At 42.4% G+C, this 17,873-nt stretch overlaps 1 protein-coding gene across 2 annotated transcripts in view; it reads right to left on the reverse strand.

Annotated features, from left to right (window-relative positions):
- Window positions 1–17,873, reverse strand: part of LOC117401664 (caM kinase-like vesicle-associated protein) — a 35,944-nt gene that overhangs the window by 4,407 nt on the left and 13,664 nt on the right. The window contains exons 2-8 of one of the 2 annotated variants that reach the window (XM_034002444.3): window positions 5,625–5,727; window positions 5,136–5,267; window positions 4,818–4,892; window positions 4,556–4,694; window positions 3,771–3,891; window positions 2,352–2,427; window positions 1,407–1,543 (exon numbers count right to left, since the gene is read on the reverse strand). In XM_034002444.3, coding sequence (XP_033858335.3) covers window positions 1,407–1,543; window positions 2,352–2,427; window positions 3,771–3,891; window positions 4,556–4,694; window positions 4,818–4,892; window positions 5,136–5,267; window positions 5,625–5,719 — 775 coding nt within the window. In that variant the 5' untranslated portion in view covers window positions 5,720–5,727. Of the gene's footprint in view, window positions 1–1,406; window positions 1,544–2,351; window positions 2,428–3,770; window positions 3,892–4,555; window positions 4,695–4,817; window positions 4,893–5,135; window positions 5,268–5,624; window positions 5,934–17,873 lie in introns of those variants that run through there. The other variant, XM_059017185.1, reaches the window with a different exon arrangement.

Below are 17,873 nucleotides of genomic sequence, written 5' to 3' on the forward strand. Positions count from 1 at the left end.
CCAGACCTCTCTGTGCTTTACAATGCTTCCCTATGCTTTACCAGACCGCTCTGTGCTTTACAATGCTTCCCTATGCTTTGCCATACCTCTCTGTGCTTTACAATGCTTCCCTATGCTTTACCAGACCTCTCTGTGCTTTACAATGCTTCCCTATGCTTTACCACGCATCTCTGTGCTTTACAATGCTTCCCTATGCTTTACCAGACCTCTCTGTGCTTTACAATGCTTCCCTATGCTTTACCAGACCGCTCTGTGCTTTACAATGCTTCCCTATGCTTTGCCATACCTCTCTGTGCTTTACAATGCTTCCCTATGCTTTACCAGACCTCTCTGCGCTTTACAATGCTTCCCTATGCTTTACCAGACTGCTCTGTGCTTTACAATGCTTCCCTATGCTTTACCACACCTCTCTGTGCTTTACAATGCTTCCCTATGCTTTACCAGACCTCTCTGTGCTTTACAGTGCTTCCCTATGCTTTACCAGACCTCTCTGTGCTTTACAGTGCTTCCCTATGCTTTACCAGACCTCTCTGTGCTTTACAGTGCTTCCCTATGCTTTACCACACCTCTCTGTGCTTTACAATGCTTCCCTATGCTTTACCAGACCTCTCTGTGCTTTACAATGCCTCCCTATGCTTTACCAGACCTCTTTGTGCTTTACAATGCTTCCCTATGCTTTACCAGACCTCTCTGTGCTTTACAGTGCTTCCCTATGCTTTACCAGACCTCTCTGTGCTTTACAATGCTTCCTTATGCTTTACCAGACCTCTCTGTGCTTTACAGTGCTTCCCTATGCTTTACCAGACCTCTCTGTGCTTTACAATGCTTCCCTATGCTTTACCAGACCTCTCTGTACTTTACAATGCTTCCCTATGCTTTACCACACCTCTCTGTGCTTTACAATGCTTCCCTATGCTTTACCAGACCTCTCTGTGCTTTACAATGCTTCCCTATGCTTTACCAGACCTCTCTGTGCTTTACAATGCTTCCCAATGCTTTACCAGACCTCTCTGTGCTTTACAATGCTTCCCTATGCTTTACCAGACCTCTCTGTGCTTTACAATGCTTCCCTATGCTTTACCAGACCTCTCTGTGCTTTACAATGCTTCCCTATGCTTTACCAGACCTCTCTGTGCTTTACAATGCTTCCCTATGCTTTACCAGACCTCTCTGTGCTTTACAATGCTTCCCTATGCTTTACCATGCTTTCACTGTGCTTTATTACACTTTCTTGTGCTTTTACTATGGGGAGACCTTTAGAAGGACAAATCTCTGGATACTGTTTCAATACATTTTCTTTCTCCAGTTGTGGTTCTAAGACAAAAAATTGGTATAAAATAATAGGTAAACTTGAGCAGTGAATTCTCTCTGTCTCTGCGTCTCCCCCCTGTGGCCGGCGGCTGTACCTGCAGGTGAGATGTCATCCCAGTAAGGAGAATCGAACTCGAACTCCCCCGCCACGATCTTGCAGAAAATGAAGCGATTGTGGAGGTCTGTGTTCTCTTCTTCCGTCTCGTCGTAATAAGGAGGGTTTCCCGACAGACTGCAACACAGAACCACACAGCGATCAAATCAGAGGCGGTCCAGGACTGCCTGAGGCTGTGCAACATGACATAATTCTCTCATCCACGTACTAGTCATGATGCCTGCTATTTTGTTTCGTCATCACATCCTTGAAACTTAAAATGTTGGATCCCAGCAAGGTTCATAGTGTAAAGTGAAAATGTGTTGGTAATCATATGAAAGAAAATGCGTTGCTAATGTTACACGAGTTTGCTTGAAGTGGCATAAGTGGATTTGCTAAGTAACTTAGGGTTTAGGGTAAGTAACTTTGAGCAAGTCACTTCACCTCCTTGTGCTCCGTGTTTCGAGTGAGATGTAATTGTAAGTGACTCTGCAGCTGATGCATAGTTCACACACCCTAGTCTCTGTAAGTAGCCTTGGATAATAATAATAATAATAATAATAATAATAATAATAATAATAATAATAATAAAAGAGGGTAACTAGCGGTCAGTGGAGAAACAGCTTAATAACTAATTTCTATTATAATTGGTAACATAACAAGCAAACTGTAGTCACGTGTGCTCTGAGCCTACTAGGGCAACAATTATCCCCACCAGCCCGTCACACAGCAACTGTCAGCAGAGAAGCTCACACAGCTGTAGAAGATGAAACCGAGAATCAAATTAGTCTCTTCGCTCAAAACAGAGGGAACACAAAGCCCCTTTATCAAATCCCCTGCATGATACGAGGGCGAGAGACTAATACAGGGCTGGTCCCGTTTCGCTCTGCATTGCATGAGCTGGGTCTCGGTGTGTTGAGAGGCAGCGCCCTCTGGTGGTACTCACAGGATGTACATGATGACGCCCACCGCCCAACAGTCAACAGGGCGACCGTATCTGTGTCGGGCTACAACTTCTGGAGCTGCGGGGGGGGGGGGGAGACAAAAAACGTAACACAGCGGGAGTTATTGAACGAGTCTGTTAAAGATTAAGAAATAATAATCAATTTCTGCCAGTAACGTGACCCAGAAGAGATAAAGAGATACTTTATCGTCGTGTAGCACCACTCAGGATGGCAGTGAATTTGAACCTGGAACAAGGTGTGGCTTTGTAGGAAGTGTAGACAGATGCCCCAGAGGCAAAATGATTACCCACATTATATACGTCATGGAAATGACGTTGATTTTGCAGAAACCAAGAAAACAATGTTTGCCAAACCGAAATATTGAAAGAAACAAGGTAGAAATACAAACATAGAACGTCTGTACAGCACTGAAACACGAACATAGAATATATTTTAATGAGGACCGCACAAACAGGGAATTCGTGACCCTGCTCTCAAGCCATTGAAGAAATAAATATGCAATATGCACAACTAAACTCAACCAGAAGAGGGAGCTGTTGCCCTGCTTTTAAGGCTGACTGAGAAAGTGCAATGTTACAGCATATATATATATATATATATATATATATATATATATATATATATATATATATACTGGTGAGGGGATGGAATGGGTTACCTAGTCATGTTGTTGAAGGAGACTCTTCTTCACACAGAGAGTGGGGAGGGGATGGAATGGGTTACCTAATCATGTTGTTGAAGGAGACTCTTCTTCACACAGAGAGTGGTGAGGGGATGGAATGGGTTACCTAGTCATGTTGTTGAAGGAGACTCTTCTTCACACAGAGAGTGGTGAGGGGATGGAATGGGTTACCTAGTCATGTTGTTGAAGGAGACTCTTCTTCACACAGAGAGTGGTGAGGGGATGGAATGGGTTACCTAATCATGTTGTTGAAGGAGACTCTTCTTCACACAGAGAGTGGTGAGGGGATGGAATGGGTTACCTAGTCATGTTGTTGAAGGAGACTCTTCTTCACACAGAGAGCAGTGAGGGGATGGAATGGGTTACCTAGTCATGTTGCTGAAGGAGACTCTTCTTCACACAGAGAGTGGTGAGGGGATGGAATGGGTTACCTAGTCATGTTGTTGAAGGAGACTCTTCTTCACACAGAGAGTGGTGAGGGGATGGAATGGGTTAACTAGTCTTGTTGTTGAAGGAGACTCTTCTTCACACAGAGAGCAGTGAGGGGATGGAATGGGTTACCTAGTCATGTTGTTGATGCTGAATCACTGAGATCCTTTATTTACTAGGATCTGGATGAGCACTGAAGGGCTGATTGGCCTCCTCTCGTGGTGGAATTTCTCATGTTCTTATGAATATTGCAGTATGTGTTTCTCAGTGTATTTGTGAATGTATTTACCCAGGTACTCCGGGGTGCCGCAGGGCTCAGTGATGGAGCCATTCTCAAAGCAGGACAGGTAGAAATCCCGTAGAACCACCTTGTTGTGATTGTTGTGGTTGTAGTACATCAGGTTCTCCAGCTGGGGGAGACAAAGACACACAGACAGAAGACGCATCAACTAAATAAATTAATAAAACAGAATATTGGGTCACATAAAAAGTGGAACACAAGTCTAGATACGACTGTAAACCTAGAAACCATCTTCCCTCTCTCTCTCCCCCCTCTCTTCCTTTGCTTCCCACTCCCCCCTTCTCACATCTCTTTCATTCACAGCTATTTCTAAATTGAAAAAGCAAGCCCGGAATTATTAAGCATTCTATAAAGTGATCAAAGCAATTTTAAAAAGCTGTTTTAACATACATGTGTTTCTTTCAAAACTGCACATTTGAGACCTGTGTACAGGCCGGTGACAGAGTGTGTGCCACAGTATGACTCCGCCCTTGAACTGCACAGATTAGAAAACATCACCTACAGCGAGAAAACGAGAATCTACAAAAAGAGGTGCTGATGGGTGGTATTAATTGAAGAGTACTAATTTGTAGAAATATATAAGCTTGGAAATTTTCCAGAAATGACACATATTAGAGTTAGATTTTTGCCTTTAACTTTACTTGTAGTATGTCATAGGTTTTCATCTCAGTGTGGGATCTGATCTGGGTGGGGGTGCCCTAAGGGCTCTGAAGTGAATGGAATGTACAGAACAGATAAGGCTCTTGTTGCTGCACCCCCTCGCTGTGCTGTACCTTGAGGTTTCTGTGGACGATGTTCAGTGAATGCAGGTACGCCACGGCCTCCAGAACCTGCTTGATGACCCGGGAGGCGTCTCGCTCTGTGTAGTTTCCCTGGTCCAGGATCCAGTCGAACACATCTCCTCCGCTGGCACTGCAAACACAGACACCCAGTAACACAACCTCAAATATACATCCACTGCGTTCTTCATGAATAGCAGCTAGAATAATTTGCTTAAATTAAACAGCCAGCACAGACAGACCAAAACAGACTCACAGTTCCTGTATAATGAAATATTCCTTTTTGGTCTCAAAAGTGTCAATGAGTTGAAGAATATTGGGGTGCTTGACCCTGCAAAATACAAAGAGAGTTCATTAGAATACAGTATTTTAGAACTAGCCCTCAGATTGGAGCCCAGGCCTCCCGAGGAAGGTGAAAGGCGTCCGTTGTCTATCAGTATCCGTTGTCTATCAGTAGCTGAATAATCATTTTCTGAAAGATTATGAAACTGGACCCAGATAAATGAGGCTAAGGATTGTGGAGCCCAGAGCTGGTCCCAGTTTGATACTGGTTTCTCAGACTGGTTTCTCTTACATCTTCAGGATCATGATCTCATTCTTGGCCGCCTTGCGGACTTTGCGTCCGTCTTTCTTGATGAATTTCTTGCAGCCGAAGACCTTGTTCGTCTGTCTGTCCTTCGCCAGGCACAGCTCACAGAACTCCTTCCTGGAGCACAGAGAAGAAAGATCCCTGAGTCAGGCAGACAATCGCAGGAAGTTAGAGTCAGTGACACTGAGATCTACTGTATGTTGCAAATGGAAGCACAAAATGGGATTGATGAAAAGATTTGATGAAATGATTTTGTTAGCTACAGTGTATTAAAATCGACGATACTGCACAAGTGGTCCTACATAGGATTTAATAAATATACAGAATGCTCATTTTGTATGGATTGTAAATTCTACACATTCAATTGCAATTTAAAATCATGTTGAATATGACAGGCAATATAACACATGTCAGTCAATGCGATCCATGCATCAGTTTTAGTATCCTGCACTGTGATTGGTCGGCTGTACTCACGCTCGCAGCACTTGTCCAATCTCGTACTTGTCAGTGATTTCTGATAGGCTGTTGTAGTTCCGTCCCTCCCGCAAGGCAAGGCACCCAAATGGCATGGCGACAGCTTCATGAGAAGGCAAACAGACAGAGAGAGAGGGAGAGACACACAGACAGGGAGAGAGGGAGAGGCAGACAGGGAGAGAGGGAGAGGCAGACAGGGAGAGAGGGAGAGGCAGACAGGGAGAGAGGGAGAGACAGACAGGGAGAGAGAGACACACAGACAGGGAGAGAGGGAGAGACACACAGACAGGGAGAGAGGGAGAGGCAGACAGGGAGAGAGGGAGAGGCAGACAGGGAGAGAGAGAGAGGCAGACAGGGAGAGAGGGAGAGACACACAGACAGGGAGAGAGGGAGAGGCAGACAGGGAGAGAGGGAGAGGCAGACAGGGAGAGAGGGAGAGGCAGACAGGGAGAGAGGGAGAGACAGACAGGGAGAGAGAGACACACAGACAGGGAGAGAGGGAGAGACACACAGACAGGGAGAGAGGGAGAGGCAGACAGGGAGAGAGGGAGAGGCAGACAGGGAGAGAGAGAGAGGCAGACAGGGAGAGAGGGAGAGACACACAGACAGGGAGAGAGGGAGAGGCAGACAGGGAGAGAGGGAGAGGCAGACAGGGAGAGAGGGAGAGACAGACAGGGAGAGAGAGACACACAGACAGGGAGAGAGGGAGAGACACACAGACAGGGAGAGAGGGAGAGGCAGACAGGGAGAGAGGGAGAGGCAGACAGGGAGAGAGAGAGAGGCAGACAGGGAGAGAGGGAGAGACACACAGACAGGGAGAGAGGGAGAGGCAGACAGGGAGAGAGGGAGAGGCAGACAGGGAGAGAGGGAGAGACAGACAGGGAGAGACAGACAGACAGGGAGAGAGAGACACACAGACAGGGAGAGAGGGAGAGGCAGACAGGGAGAGAGGGAGAGGCAGACAGGGAGAGAGGGAGAGGCAGACAGGGAGAGACAGACAGACAGGGAGAGAGAGACACACAGACAGGGAGAGAGGGAGAGGCAGACAGGGAGAGAGGGAGAGACAGACAGACAGGGAGAGAGAGACACACAGACAGGGAGAGAGGGAGAGGCAGACAGGGAGAGAGGGAGAGGCAGAGACAGAGAGATGTAGACAAACACAGAGTCAGACAGACAGGGAGAGAGGGAGACAGACAGACAGACAGGGAGAGAGGGAGAGGCAGACAGACAGGGAGAGAGAGAGAGACAGACAGGGAGAGAGGGAGAGACAGACAGACAGGGAGAGAGAGAGACACAGACAGGGAGAGAGGGAGAGACAGACAGACAGGGAGAGAGAGAGAGACACAGACAGGGAGAGAGGGAGAGACAGACAGGGAGAGAGGGAGACACAGAGAGGGAGAGACGGAGAGACAGACAGGGAGAGAGGGAGACACAGAGAGGGAGAGACGGAGAGACAGACAGGGAGAGAGGGAGACACAGAGAGGGAGAAACAGACAGACAGGGAGCGAGAGAGACAGGCAGACAGAACATATTATTCTTTTGGTTTAGGTCTCATTACATTTTGATGATTTGCAATCATTGTTAGTTATTCTTAATAAAATTACTCAAATATTGCCTTTTGTTGACATTGATTTATTGCCAGAAAAACAAAAAGGAAACTTGAGAGAAAGGAGGAGGGGTAGAGGGGGAAGGAGGGGTAAGGGAATGAGAGAGAGAGAGAGAGAGAGAAGGGGGATAAGAGAATGTGAGGGAGAGAGAGAGGGAGGGGGGGTGAAGGAATGTGAGGGATTAGACAGAGATGGTTTGTAATTATGTTTTCACAGATGGGCCCCGGCTCACAACAGATGCTAGACTGTGGGAGGAGAGGGGAGAGGTGTGTGAATAAATGTGACAATGTACCTCAATGGGAGAGGGGTTTCACGCTGGGCATTCACTGAAGCTGAACAAGGTGCTGCTGGTGATGCCCTTTTAATAGTATCAGCTCACCAGTACAGGGGGCAGCAGTGTGGAGTAGTGGTCAGGGCTCTTGACCGGAGGGTCGTGGGTTCAATCCCACGTAGGGGACACTGCTGTTGTACCCTTGAGCAAGGTACTTTACCTAGATTGCTCCAGTAAAAACCCAACTGTATAAATGGGTCATTGTATGTAAAAATAATGTGATATCTTGTAACAATTGTAAGTCGCCCTGGATAAGGACGTCTGCTAAGAAATAAATAATAACACATTTACTATTATCACATTACCAATATTCATTTATTTATATTTTCATATATTCATATTTCAATAACCGAATAAACTGATCAGAACAATGGAATCTGATGACTCCATTTCACCTGTTTTGATGTAAGATGAATCTATTGTCTTCAACTGCCACATCTCAGCTTGTGTATATATTTTTATATTTCATATATCAGCTGTTTTAAAAATTACTTTTTTATACCTCTTGTACGTAGACTAGCTTGGCTATTCATGAGGCTAAAAATGAATTTCATAAAACACTAATTGTAAAAGTCTCTCTGTGAAATTAAGCACAGAGTGTAAAACAGGAAGAATTGAGTAAATATTCGAATAGAAGGTCAGAGGTACTTATACAGGGAGCTGTATATCTATATCTATTATTATTATTATTATTATTATTATTATTATTTATTTATTTATTTCTTAGCAGACACCCTTATCCAGGGCGACTTACAATTGTTACAAGATATCACATTATTTTTACATACAATTACCCATTTATACAGTTGGGTTTTTACTGGAGCAATCTAGGTAAAGTACCTTGCTCAAGGGTACAGCAGCAGTGTCCCCCACCTGGGATTGAACCCACGACCCACGATAGCCTACCAGGTGACATAGTAGGATCTAAAACACTGGGAACATTTAAAAAAAAGACAAGACTGTGCTTTTAAATGAATTCCCCCCAGTAGGGGAGAATGGTGTACTAACAAGGGCCGAGTCTTGATGGGCTGATCAGCCTCTTCTCATTCCCAAACTGTTGATTATTTTTTCATCTGTAGCACGGCTGTATCCCTATTTGGAGGGATGGGATCCCAAAAAGTTGCTTAAGTACTGAAGACACAGATGCTGACATCATCCTGCCCATTGGTATTTTACAGAATTCTGTAGCAATCTGACGTATAATCAGCTTTATTCAAGCCCCCGACCCTAATCCCTGCATTACAGAAATGAAGCTGTGTGCTGATAGATAACACAGCAATGGCATGGGACTCCATCTCATCCAATTCACTAAAACACAGTTGTACCCTTGAGCAAGGTACTTTACCTAGATTGCTCCAGTAAAAACCCCAACTGTATAAATGGGTAATTGTATGTAAAAAATAATGTGATATCTGTATAATGTATAATGTGACATCTTGTAACAATTGTAAGTCGCCCTGGATAAGGGCGTCTGCTAAGAAATAAATAATAATAATAATAAATAATAATATCCTGTTGGAGCCTGATTTTCCTTGGATAGAGAGCTGCTTGCCATTTCTGTATTCTCTAGCTATATCAATATATATTTATAAAAATGAATATTAAAAATGTGTGAGACACGTCCACCGTGAGGAATCTATATTCATTTGTACACCTCCAAGTTAACAAAGGGCAACGTCTGCAAGTTGTTTGTCAATCGAAACCTCCCTGTTATTACGCTTTTCAATAACCACAGAAGTTTTATAGTCCAATAATGGCAGCACTAAATAAACCCAGCAGGAAGGCTTGCTCTCCGAACTTGATAAATATCATACGTTGTAATGTTATTACACTCCAATACTGCACAGCAACACTCTCCTCTCTGACAAACAACTTTAATAAACATTCCCAAATGATTCCTAAATCAAAACCCAACGCCTCCCCTTCTTACCAGACAGCCCAGGCCTCCAGAGGAAGGTGAAAGGCAGGAATGAGACATAAGAACATAAGAAAGTTTACAAACGAGAGGAGGCCCCATTCGGCCCATCTTGCTCGTTTGGTTGTTAGTAGCTTATTGATCCCAGAATCTCATCAAGCAGCTTCTTGAAGGATCCCAGGGTGTCAGCTTCAACAGCATTACTGGGGAGTTGGTTCCAGACCCTCACAATTCTCAGTGTAAAAAAAGTGCCTCCTATTTTCTGTTCTGAATGCCCCTTTATCTAATCTCCATTTGTGACCCATCGTCCTTGGTTTTTTTTTCAGGTCAAAACAGTCCCCTGGGTCGACATTGTCTGTACCTTTTAGGATTTTGAATGCTTGAATGAGATCGCCGCGTAAGACATAATAGTTGCTCTTTATTTTGTAACATGACTTTTTTTTCTCAAGTCGTATTAGGCGCCAACAACACGTTTGTTCCATCTGTCTTGATTTCTTAGCTTGCCAAGTTCTGCGGATTATATAAAGCAGCAGAAACAGTGCCCTAGCCCTGCTCAATCGGACACTTCAAGCTGATTCCAGTATCGTTCAGCCTGCTGTGCAGTCATCACAAACTGCTGAATGCCCAGCTTGTTTACATTCTCATCGAACAACAAATAAAATAAGTATCCTTGAACTGATATGTTGAAGACACATTTAGAATCCTATATAATGCAATATGAATTTTGAAAATAAATATGAAAATTGTAGGAAGGGAAATAATTCCCTAACTCTTGCACACTTCCATTCGTTATAGTGGAGAAAGTGAGATAGACAACTTCTCTCATCTGACTTGGTCTATTGATATAGCCTCAGGAATTCGTGGTTTATTGAGAGTCGATTTCTATTCAACTCAAAAGGTGCAGTTTTGAAAGAATCACATGCTATAGTAAACCTGTATTTTCATTTTAGAACATTTGGTGCTACAACTCTGGCCAAAAGTTTTGCATTGAAAACATGTCTCGCTTCAAGGAGTACTTTTAAAGAAAATACATGACAAACGTTTTAAAAAGGTGTTTTTTTTTTCTTTTTTCCTTGGGGAAATGTATATTTAAAATAAAATAAAAAACTAAACGTTTAGAATTGTTTTTGTCCCAGAAGCAAGTCGCGTGTGCTGACTGTGTTCCTTCAATGGGAAGAGCAGCATGGAAGAGAGTGGAGGAGACGTTTATTGATTAAAACACCATTAAAAATCAAAAACACTTCGAACATGGTGTGCCTTTCATTCAGGAGAAATGAGAAATCTAGTAAGTGATGGTAATACATATTAGCTAAGATTTATAGGCAGCAGTGTGGAGTAGTGGTTAGGACTCTGGACTCTTGACCGGGGGGTCGTGGGTTCAATCCCAGGTGGGGGGACACTGCTGCTGTACCCTTGAGCAAGGTACTTTACCTAGATTGCTCCAGTAAAAACCCAACTGTATAAATAGGTAATTGTATGTAAAAATAATGTGATATCTTGTAACAATTGTAAGTCGCCCTGGATAAGGGCGTCTGCTAAGAAATAAATAATATTAAATTTACTGCAACTGTGGGCTAATTCACTAGCCTCTTAGTAAAGGACATTGCTAAAAAGATTGCAGCAACTGGGTTTAGAAATTGAACCTTCTAGGGGTCCCCAAGTGGCTCATCCAGTTAAAGTGCTGCCACTGGGAGCGCAGGATGAGTCACACAGCTTGGACGGCGCCAGCTCACGTCCAGGCTGTGCAAAGAGGCTGAACTTTGCTGGGGACTCCGAAAGGGGGCGTCATATTGGATCTGACGCTCCTGGGGTTGGGGATAGGAAACTGGCAGGGATTCCTTCTCCTCATCGCACAACAGCGAACCCTACTGGCCAGACACCGAGCACATTCAGTGTGGATAAAAAGCAGGGCTGGTCTCTGTTCTCTGGGATCGGTAGCCCCGCCCACCTCTGCTCTGGATTGGTCGGTGTAAAAGTGATTCTGGCTTTAGGCTTGTGAGATCGGAGGACGCTCACACGCCCTCAGAACGTCTGTGATGTGTGGGGACTCGCTGCGGTGAGGAGAAAAAACATAATTGGACATTTCAAATTGGGGGAAAAATAACTAAAAATAATAATTTGGTCACTATAAATTAAAAAAAAAGAAAAAAAAGAAATAGAAGCTACTGAAAGGCTAAACTTCATGATCTTTCCTATGGTTGTGTTACGACTCCCCTCGCAGGTTTTTATCAACCATCTGTTAATTTCCTTTGACAATATCGCTTTTAACGGTTTCTGAAACATCATTCTTTAGAAGACACACTTTGAAAATGGTCCCCAGTGGAGAATTATCCACACAAAATACTAAAATCACTGGAGCGAGATGGGAGAAGTCAAAGGCTTGGGTCTTTTGGAAGAAAGCCATGCATATTTGATGTTAAGCTTAACACGGACATTTTGACATTTACCTGGAGAAGCTCTTATCCGATTCTGATGAAACTTGGCGTTAACATTACTGAGCAGACGTTCATCAGATTATGGGGACATGGGGGGGTCTCTCTGTCTGTACACCCGTCTGCATGCCAAACTTCCATTTTAATATCTTGAGAAAACATGCAGTTATTCCACATACTGTACACTTTAATAAACAGAACCTTACCATGACACCTAGACAGCTTTCATTCAACTATTCATTGGTTTATCTTATTCTTGACTATTGTGTATATGCTGTTGATATAGGCCTACATCATGGCATTCTACTTTATCATACTGATAGCTCTAATTTTGGTTTTGAGTTCAGGAGCTTAGGGGAATCAGCTGGTTGGTTCAAACAGGAATGAAAGCGTTAAGGGGGGTGGGGCCAATTTCATTTTCCGTGTGATCTAGGAAGTGTAAGACAAGCAGAAATTAATGGAAGTCGACTCCCAATAAAACTAAATATCTGCCCTGAGGCTACAGCAACGGACCAGGATCTCATTTTCTCCACTAGGTGTCTCTGTTTCCCTAATATTCCAATTTCCATTTTTGCTACAACAAGCATGTCAGCGACATCCCTCCCCATTGCAACGGCTGTAAATTCAGAATCAGAGCTGTACCTACAGAATAATATTGAAAAGGAATGAGCAATTACATTTTAAGAAAGGGCTTGCAACCAGGAGGTCCCCGGTTCAAATCCCGGCTCACTCGCTGACTCACTGTGTGACCCTGAGCAAGTCACTTCACCTCCTTGTGCTCCGTCTTTCGGGTGAGACGTAGTTGTAAGTGACTCTGCAGCTGATGCATAGTTCACACACCCTAGTCTCTGTAAGCCGCCTTGGATAAAGGTGTCTGCTAAACAAATATGATATTCTCGATAGCCTGTGCTAGATAATATTAATACCAAGTTTTATGACAGCTGGATAAGCGAGCCTCCAGATGCATGTGAAGCTGCGCTACATCCCAATGCTAGTGCACATGTAGGGGAACTGTCTGAATCATTGCTGGTGCCACTGCTGTATAATATAGAACACTATGGAGCTTGAAAACTTAGGAGAGCTGTTAGCTATAAACTTTTACAAACTATTTCTTTCTCACTTCTCCTTTTAAAAAACAATTCAATGGAATCTTTATTCTCATAATTAACATTTAAACAGATCAATTTCCTCATTAGCTATCGATCGCCCAGATTAAAAATGCAATTAGAAAGGACTAGACTACAGGGAAATGTGTAATTAAGACAAGTTGGACAACTTCATTAATTCACTTTAAAACCCATTTTCTTCCCTCTCATTAGCGTCTGGAACATTATTACACATCCACTGATAAATGAGTGGGAACCAATGCTTTAAAATCTATTTTACCTCTTATTAGCTTTATTAACATGATCACTGCTCCCCTTAAAGGAGAGCTAACCATCTTTAACCCATTAAGTACTGAATACATTTTTCTTTGAACAAATCCGAACACAAGCTCGTACACAGGCCAGCTGACGGTTTGCAGCAATATGTTGTCATTCTTCAATATTTTAAAAGTGTAAAATGACAGACATTTACAACAAAAATCATCTGAAGGGCTACAGTCGTGGACAAAAGTATTTGGGCAGTTAAAAAAACTACAAAGAAAGTGATTTCTATCATTTCTAATTGTTCTGTTGACAGATATCAATTCAAGTAGAGAATCAGCTTTATAATAATAAAAAAAAATATTACATAACATTAATAAAATGAAAGATAATATGCAAAAACGAATCCTGAAATGAGGACAATGGCACTTAATGGGTTAAAATCCATTCTCTAGAATAGTCCAATCCAACAATAGTCTTGATCTGAACCACTGGTTCTTATTACCATTACTTAAATGCTTTTATTTTTTGATATCAGTAAGTCTGTGTTATGGTGCTGACAAAAAATATATATGTTCACATTTCAGACCTACAGCTCTGGCCAAAAGTTTTGCATCACCCTATAGAATGAACTAATAAAGTCGAAACCTGCTGAATAATGTTACGTTAACATATTGAATTACACACTGCAATGTAGTTTTCCATAAACTGACAACAATTAAAAAATGTGACAATTTAAAATCGAACATGAAATACTATACTAATATCATGGCTTCCGGTCGACCGTTTTGATATCATCTTTTATTTTCTATGATGACATGATGTTAAATAAAAGATCAAAATTATGTTCATATGTTTTTTTTTTTTTAATTATGTCTCAATCCTAAATTCTTGGTGATGCAAAACGTTTGGCCATAGTTTTGTAAAACTGAAGTGCACAAGTGATAGATGGAATCATTCGTTTTAAAACCATTAAAGGGTTAAAAATGACTGCCGCCTCCTGGCTGTAAATAAGACATGTCCCGTGAGACATCGCCGAATCTCAATGTCTTATAAGACAAATCACTCCGAGCTGCAGGCAGACTACAGAGAGTCTGTTTGTTTTAATGGTCTGTATTGATTTAGGATTCTTATAATGAATGTGCAACACTGGTGGTAGCAATGCTGTCAAAGCGCTGTCTTTGTGCTGCAGAATTAGCTGCTGCTGTTTATTGATCAAATCATCCATTTCAGTTCTGTTCATTAAGGGGTTGATGTAAGGACAGGCACAGTGCAAACAATTGCGGCTGCAAAATCCAAATTGCCTAACGGCCAAGCAATTATTTTGTGCTGAAGCCAAAGTAAGGTTAAGAGCAATGCAAATTACTCAACATGCACAAATAATGAGCTGCAATCATGACAATGAGGGTTGCAATGAGTGCTGCCTGTGCATCGGGTTATTTAGCGGCCGCACTTACAGTCCAGAGGTGAGCTGAGTTAGGAGTGCAGAGAGCAGTAGGCGCTGTATGAAATTCGTGGAGCACGAAAATCAAACCTAACAGAAAAATATGTCAGAGGAAGGGCAGCAAAGTCCTTTTGGCGCACGGGAAAGAAAAGTTTTCTGAGCAGGAGCTGAGAGTCCTTAAGGCTGAGGTCACTCAGCGTGAAACTGAGTTATTTGGAAAAGCCTCAGCCAGCATCAGTTATGTTACAAGAGGCCATATGGTCCTCTATAGTGGAGAAAGTCAATGCTGTTGGTATTACCAGGAGGACAGTCAACCAGGTGATGAAAAGAGTAGAGTAGATGATAATGACCTATAATCCCAAACAAAGTGAATATGCGGGGTCTTCTCTGTTTTTCTCTTCTCCTCTGAAGGTTTCTACAATGGTTTGCACCTTGTAAGAGGAGGTGCAAAGCTTGTCGAGGGTCAGCAATTGCCAGGCAAAATAATTACATCTCATTAGAATGTTTGCACCCACTTAATATTCCAGATCCCTGCCCAATTATTATTATTTATTTATTAGCAGACGCCCTTATCCAGGGCGACTTACAATTGTTACAAGATATCACATTATTTTTACATACAATTACTCATTTATACAGTTGGGTTTTTACTGGAGCAATCTAGGTAAAGTACCTTGCTCAAGGGTACAGCAGCAGTGTCCCCCACCTGGGATTGAACCCACGACCCTCCGGTCAAGAGTCCAGAGCCCTAAACCACTACTCCACACTGCTGCCCTCATTTCTTCATTTGAATATATTTCAATGTCATATAAAAGGATTAATGGCAAAGTGCTAATTTGATAGCGGGTGCTGAACGGCAGGTGAAAACCACTCTTTACAAACGCCACATTTTTAATGGCCACTAAAGTCCAGTGTGGAGTGACCGGAGGGTCGTGGGTTCAATCCCAGGTGGGGGACACTGCTGCTGTACCCTTGAGCAAGGTACTTTACCTTGATTGCTCCAGTAAAAACCCAATTGAATAAATGGGTAATTGTATGTAAAAATAATGTGCAAAAAAGAATGTAATTGTATGTAAAAATAATGTGATATCTTGTAACAATTGTAAGTCGCCCTGGATAAGGGCGTCTGCTAAGAAATAAATAATAATAATAATAATCTTTCAATCTGTTACATGTTGACCTTGAGATAACAAGAAGCTACTCCATATATTGTAAATCAGTCATTTTAATAAACCACGATGCCAACACCTAATTTGTTTATGACATCTTAAACACAGCAATTAAATACCGCTATTTCTCATGTTATTCTGTACTGTGGGTATGTGTCATGGTCATCCCCTCACTGCTGGACCTGATTGTGATGTCCATCTCTGGTAGTGGAGGTGGATGTCACTGACAATCTTGTTACGAACTGCTGTGCTGTTTAAGAAGCTCTGCCGGGAGGATGAATGAATGAATTATTTGTGTAAAATCCGCAGGCTGACTCCCGTGTGGGTTTTGCATCTAAAAAAAGGAGGTTGCTAATTTCTATTTCTGTGTGTTGCAGTTCAAAGCAGAGCCGCAGGGACTCAGAGCTGGGTCTACAGTGAATCTTACAGGTGCACACACTGGGAGCAGCACACACTAACAGAGTGGAGGCTGGACGTGAAATGGCAACCCAAGGCACCTTAACTGCTATGCAAAAGAGCCGGGCTCATCTGCATTCATGGTTTTACAGTTTTCAACCTCTCACCGACAGGGGACAGAATCCGTAATGGCAGTGTATAAACTGGACAGGGCTCAAATGTGCACTTTTGAAAGAACCACATTCATTTTTTTTTTTTTTAAATCTGGCATTAGGTTAAAGAAATGTGCTTGCCTTGCCTTATGTTAAATCTGCTACTGCTTCACTTCCTAGGTCAGCAGTATCTTCTGGGTCTTGTTACTGGTTGAAAGCATTGTCAGTCAATAGGGGAAGAGGCTGATGAAAATGATTGCAAAGCACTAAGTATTTGGCAATTTACAAAATAGCACTCAACAAACAGCTGCTAGCGTGCTTTCTCACCCCATGCCAAAGTAATACAAGACGACAACAAGAAGAAAGTGCGCACAGAAACACAAACTGGCTTTGGGTTGGGCAAAAAAAATCTTGTTTGATCTTTTTAACGGCACAGTAATTATATGAACCACCTGGCTTTCGTGTTTTCTTTTATTGAACATGGTTAAACCGGGCAGTTTGTTTTACGTGACGTGAAACTGAATTCCCAAACACAGTCTTTGATTTTATCTGCAACTGAATCCATTCTGTCCTGTTAAGAGCTCAATTTAGTGTTTTAGACACACAATAAAATGTGCATTGATCAGTTTAGAACATAAGAAAGTTTACAAACGAGAGGAGGCCCCATTCGGCCCATCTTGCTCGTTTGGTTGTCAGTAGCTTATTGATCCCAGAATCTCATCAAGCAGCTTCTTGAAGGATCCCAGGGTGTCAGCTTCAAAAACATTACTGGGGAGTTGGTTCCAGACCCTCACAATTCTCTGTAAAAAAGTGCCTCCTATTTTCTGTTCTGAATGCCCCTTTATCTAATCTCCATTTGTGACCCCTGGTCCTTGTTTCTTTTTTCAGGTCGAAAAAGTCCCCTGGGGCGACATTGTCAATACCTTTTAGGATTCTGAATGCTTGTCTTCTTTGTTCAAGACTGAATAAATTCAATTCTTTGAGCCTGTCTGCATACGACATGCCTTTTAAACCCAGGATAATTCTGGTCACTCTTCTTTGCACTCTTTCTAGAGCAGCAATATCCTTTTTGTAACAAGGTGACCAGAACTGAACACAATATTCTAGATGAAGTCTTACTAATGCATTGTAAAGTTTTAACATTACTTCCCTTGATTTAAATTCAACACTTTTCACAATATATCCGAGCATCTTGTTTCCATCAGTACCGTTTACTGGTAGCCGCAGCCTGTGTAAATGGTCCATTGGTTAATAGAGGGGATCGTATTTTACAGGATCGGATATGACAGCTTCTACTGTATATCCCAAAATGGTATTTAAGTAAATATATTTTGACGAAATTCTAAATAGATATTTTACTTGCTGAAATATATTAAATAGATTTTCTATTCTTGATGGAATATATGGGAAAATATTTTGAAAGGAAGCAGTAATGT

The sequence above is a fragment of the Acipenser ruthenus genome, chromosome 55 (assembly GCF_902713425.1).
Source record: "Acipenser ruthenus chromosome 55, fAciRut3.2 maternal haplotype, whole genome shotgun sequence".
NCBI classification, from domain to species: Eukaryota; Metazoa; Chordata; class Actinopteri; order Acipenseriformes; family Acipenseridae; genus Acipenser; species Acipenser ruthenus.